This window comes from Monopterus albus, unplaced genomic scaffold (genome assembly GCF_001952655.1).
Source record: "Monopterus albus unplaced genomic scaffold, M_albus_1.0 scaffold137.1, whole genome shotgun sequence".
Classification (NCBI taxonomy): Eukaryota; Metazoa; Chordata; class Actinopteri; order Synbranchiformes; family Synbranchidae; genus Monopterus; species Monopterus albus.
This window is the reverse complement of record NW_018128017.1, coordinates 662,940-668,563: the sequence shown is the minus strand read 5'-3', so window position 1 is coordinate 668,563 and position 5,624 is coordinate 662,940. Positions and strand designations below refer to the sequence as shown.

The 5,624-nt window shown below is 43.3% G+C and overlaps 1 protein-coding gene across 2 annotated transcripts in view; it reads left to right on the top strand.

Moving 5' to 3' along the window:
• Positions 1 to 5,624, top strand: part of ankdd1a (ankyrin repeat and death domain containing 1A) — a 24,916-nt gene that overhangs the window by 14,489 nt on the left and 4,803 nt on the right. For both annotated transcript variants that reach the window (XR_002276000.1, XM_020613716.1), the window contains exons 11-12: positions 774 to 869; positions 1,642 to 1,843. Coding sequence is in view for 1 of the 2 variants with exons in the window: in XM_020613716.1 (XP_020469372.1) it covers positions 774 to 869; positions 1,642 to 1,843 (298 nt within the window). In the remaining variant the exon portion in view is untranslated. The remainder of the gene's footprint in view (positions 1 to 773; positions 870 to 1,641; positions 1,844 to 5,624) is intronic.

The following is a 5,624-nucleotide window of genomic DNA, read 5'->3' as shown; positions in this document are numbered from 1 at the left end:
TACCCACTGTATCATCACTGGTTATGTGCCTTTGGATTTATTAAATGTTGTCGACATTTTAAACTCAATGATTCAAAATAAAAATCTGATTTAACTGACTGATGAAAATAGCTGCAGAATTATACTGAACATTATAAACTAGAAGTATTCTACTAATAAATAAAAAATGTTTACTAATATTTGTAAAACAAAAATTCCCTGATTACTAGTAATCGATGAAGGACCACAGTGAGTGATGTAGTCGACCTCACTGCTGGAATCTCAGAGAGCTTTTAATGTAACACATGGCAAATGACAGCGTGCACATCATCAGCCTGCTGTGTGAGGGTCAAAGTGTATGGGACTCACTAAGTGTACATTTTGGACATAGTGTTGTATTTGGGAGACCTGAGCTTGTCTTTTCTCATTTTATTCCATACACACACACACACACACACACACACACACACACACTAACAGGTGCAACTGCACAAAATGCTCTCTAACTGACTGACCCTGCCAAAACTCCACAAACTACACACACACCACCCCGGGCATTTCTCTCTTCGCCCTCCCAATGCCACAGTTTATTATGACAAATAGAGCTGCATTGTTTTATGGCTGGTTGTGTTTTCTGTGTCATTTCTCTTTTTCTATTGTGTTTTTAAATTGTTCTTTGTTTTCCTGGTAATATCTTGGCGTGCAGCATGACTCGTGTATCTATTGTATGTACGTCATCTAGCAGAGTGAGGTATGTGATTAACTCGGTCTTCCTGATAATACGATACACGCAGCAGGGGAAAACATGTCTGGAGGTGGCAGCCAGAGGAAACCATGTCATCCTGGTCGACATGATCATCAAAGCTGACCGTTTCAATAGATGGGAGAAGGTGGGTTCCCATCACTAGATGTGGTCCTGTAATGGCTCACCTACAATAACTTTATTAATTATAAGAAAACAAAATACCAAATACTTTCTCTCCTAGGAACTAATGCTTTATTTATTGACTGAATTATCTTATATGCACCACTGTTCTGAGGCAGTGTTATCTTTGATGTGTGACAGCCAGGGGGCTTGCTGATCCCAAGTTATACTGAACAAAAAATATTACAGGAAAACCGTACCACCTGTTCCATGTTCAGAATTAAAAATGGAGTGATGAGCCTGTCTGTCAGTCAGGCTGAATACTTGGCATGGCTCCTTTCTTGCAGCCCTGTGCAGTACAGAGGCATTTTCTGAATTATTATGAATTGGCAGTGAAATGAGATTAGCTACCTGCATGTAGTGTACTGTTAGCCGTAGCTCAGGATGGATGTGAGATGGCTTGTTAGCATCACTGTATGAGTTTGCTGCTGCAGCTTCTTCTCTTACACTGAACCCCCAGTTGCTCCCGGTGATGTCACCGGTGTGTGAATGTGTGAGTGCTTGAGAGTGCGAATGGGTGAATGGCCGAATAACGTGAAAGCGCTTTGAGTGTGCTGTAAAAGCGTAGAAAGGCGCTATACAAGTATAAGACCATTTACCTTCTCTGCTGTATGCTGAGGCCTGTATCCATCAGCTTAGTCGATTTTAAAAGTACTTTAATGTTCTGTGTAACTGGAGGCTTTGTTGAATGAACACAAACTATATGTATGAAAACCTGCTCCCCCTGTTGGCTTTAGGAACACATGGGCAGTGAGCAGGACTCCTGGGTGGGGAGGCATCTGAGCTTCAAGCAGGACCACCAGCCAGAGACGCGGCACCTCCGCTTGGTCCTGTGGAACCTGGCCACCAAACACCTCTGCCGCGGGGAATGGAGGAGTCTGGCACAACACTGGGACTTTGGCGATGCACACATACGAGCTATAGAACAACAGTGGACAGGTGTGACATGGTGACCTTTTGAAATACAAATCAGACACACATCTTAGCTAGACTGCTTTAAAACAACCCCCACAGGGAGATATCTGTTTGCACTTAAATACTTTAAAATCATCTCATGGCTTTTCTGTAAACTGCATATTTCTCAACTTTGGCATTGACTGATTGGCTCTACTAGATGTCTGGCAGCTGGAGAATGCTCATGTCTGATTAGCTTAGTTTAAAGGCAGTAGTGAGTGAGTCTTAGAGCTACTGGTAGGCACTAGCACAGATGAGAGCCATGCTAGCTGTTGTTTACAGCCTTCAGAATGAGCTAAATCAAATCAAATTTTATTTGTATAGCACCAAATCACAACAGTCATCTCAGGACACTTTACAAAGTAAGGTCTAGACCTTACTATATCACTATTATTACAGAGGGAAAACCCAACAAATCCCCCTTGAGCAAGCACTTGGCGACAGTGGGGAGGAAAAACTCCCTTTAACGGAAGAAACCTCAGACAGACCCCAGCTCTTGGTGGGCGGCCTTCTGCCTCGACCGGTTGGGGTGAGTGGATAGAGGAGAGAGAAAGGAAGAAAAGCAACAGGACAGAACAAACAATCAAACACTGGTCAGATTGACGTGGCCGGTGACTGCTCATCAGAAACATAGAGCTCCAGGGCCAGGGATACCTGCAGAAATGTACAGGGAGAGAAAGAGAGGACACACTACGGGAGAGAGGAAACACAAAGTTAGTGATGTGTAATGGTGGCATATAGATGCATAGGGAGAGAGGAGAGGGGAGGGGAGGGGAGGAGAGAAACTCGGAGCATCATGGGGCCCCCCAGCAGCCTAGGCCTATAGCAGCCTAACTAAGGGAAGGCTCAGGGTCACCTGATGCAAACAAACTGTTGTCTGGGTGGGTTCTGCAGCAATCCATCTGGCCCTCCCCTGGATCTGATCAGTGAGTCCAGATCCAGAAGAGAACTCCCTACAATGCCCTGAGCTGTTTTCACCACCCGGGTCAAGTCCTTTCTGTCCTGTGCAGTGCAGCTCCCATACCACACTGAAAGAGGGTGCGCTCGACTGTCACTCTGTAGAAGTTTGCGAGAGGGATTACAGCAGTCCAGCACATTTCAGCTTCCTGAGGAAGAAAAAGCCTTTGCTGGGCTTTCTTCACCAGGCAGGATGTGTTCAGAGACCAGGTCAGGTCAGGTCAGATGTGATGTGGATGCCCAGGAACTTGATGTCATGAGTAAACAGAGTAAAGACAACTGGGCTGAGCACACAGCCCTGTAGTGTTCCTGTGTTCAGGACTAGTGTGGATGATGTGCAGCTTCCAATTCTCACCACTTGAGGCCTGTTATTGAGGAAGTCCTTAATCCAATGACACATCATTGCAGGCATTCCCAGATTGTGCAGTTTCAGTACCAGTTTCTCTGGGATTACAGTATTAAATGCTTAACTGAAGTCAACAAATAGCATCCTGACATAAATGTTAAGATGGGCTGTGTGTAATGTTATTGAGACACCGTCCTTTGTTGATCGGTTTTCTTTATAGGCAAACTATATGGCTGTCCAGACCAACAGGGATGACGTCCTTCATGTGCTTTAGGATGATCCTCTCAAAGCACTTCATGATTACTGTTGTCAGAGCAACAGGGCGGTAATCATTGGGGCAGGTGACAGCTGATTTCTTGGGCACAGGCACAGTGACGGTGACTTGAGGCACACAGGGACTGAAGCAAGATGCAGAGACAGGTTAAAAATGTCCAGGAAAACTCCTGTCATTTGGTCAGCACATCATTAGTTGTGCCTAAAATGAATGTAATCCTTCCTACCTCCATGTCCCACATTTCCCACCAACCAAGTTTATTCCTTTGTACATCATCAATTTTATTAATTGTTCACTGAGGCTGCTTTACAAAAGATGTAGTATCCAGTTTCACCCAAAAGGTGTCGCTAGTGGCCTATCTAAGATTTGTCCAGGAATGACTGCATTTCTATCTGCATTTAGTAAAGTCTAAACACTTGTACCAGAGTCAGATTTATACCAAACTTCATAGAATGATTTCTGTAAGCTTATTAGACAATTCATTTACATTTACTGCCTCCAGGTAAAAGTGAAAGTCGGAGTTTGTGGTCCTGGGGCCATAGTGTCTGTGTTGGGTGTTTGAAGACACATCTGGTGTTGGGAGGTAAGGTATGAGAGAATGCAGTCATACAAGCCCACAGTTTCACACTTACAGTTGAAACTTAACACAGCTTACCTGCTCTGCTGACAAAGAGAGAGCAGAGGCCTGATAGATGAATCACACTGTTTTATTAGTGCACAATTTTAGAAATGACTTGAAAACGCACACAAGCACATGAACAATGTGAGTCCTCAAGCACACACATAAAGTAGTAGTACAGACTCTCCTCACTGTAGTGGGTTGAGCTAAAATCAGCCCACTTCAGTATATGAGGTGTATGTTTGTGTCAGGGGTGAGGTGGGAAGAGCTTGGAATTTCTTATGTAAGACTGTCAGTTCAAAAAGACTCCTTGCTGCTCATAACACTACTCAAACTAAACTAACAAACTTGGAACATTTTCTGCATACATATCTACACTTACACATATTGATCTTTGTGTAAATGCATAATATTCAAAACAGGAATAGGAATATAATCACAGTGTTTAGATATGTTAATTAGTTTTGTCGTTCACTTATGGAGTTCATTGATTGCTGGCTCATTTATCTGAGGAGGCCCTGTATCTCACCCAACCTCATCCTATAAGGCCAGGTTACGCTTAAAACTAGAGAAATGCATTTTCTGAAGAACATGCAAATGGATGCTGAGTGCGGAAAGATTGCCCTGAAAATGCTGAACATTTTGACACCTGAATGGTTTTGCTAGCTGAAAGTGTGCTGAAGTAGAATTTTCCCATTCATTTGAATGGGGCAAGATTTTCAAAATAAAGCTAAATATTTCAAAAGTATGAACTTTAGAAAACCTCTAAATAGAAGCATGAATGTCCTTGAAGAGCTGAACATTTTGATACCTGAAATAGCTGAAAGTATGCTGGAGTAGAATATTTCCATTCATTGGAATGGGGCAAAACTATCAAAATAAAGCTACATATTTTTAAACTATGAAATTTACAAAAATTCTGAATAGAAGCATGAATGTCCTTGAGGAGCTGAACATTTTGATACCTGAAATAGCTGAAAGTATGCTGAAATAGAATTTTCCCATTCATTGAATGGGGCAAGATTTTCAAAATAAAGCTAAATATTTCAAAAGTAGTAGTAGTGGTAGCTGAATGTCTCACGAGTTGAAATGGTGTTTCTAGCACAAGCTATACTTGTCAGGTTTGCCCGGCTGCACCTGCCTCTCTCACTTCTCTCCCTCTATTTTAGCTCCCTTGCCCCTGATTTCTTTATCTGACACACCTGCTTCACGTCCCCTGAATCACCACCAGCTGCACCTGATTAGTTTCTCGCTATTTATACCGTGCTCATCGTCCACTCCCCTGCCAGTTCTTTCTATACACAGGCCCGTTCTATTCCGATCTATTATTTTTCTACTATATGTATTGACTCACGTTCTTCATCCCAGCTCCGTTCCTGCCTTGTGCTCCATGTCTTATCTTCCCAGCTGCTATCGCTTCTTCGGACCACAGACCTCCTCAACTCCATATCAACTCCACCACGCAGGCCGATGCACAGTCTCCCATTAACTGTTTCTATGACTCTGTCTCCTCAGCAACCATCCACCACAACCAGTCCAGGAGTGAATCCCAGCGTCCGCAGCCCGGCCT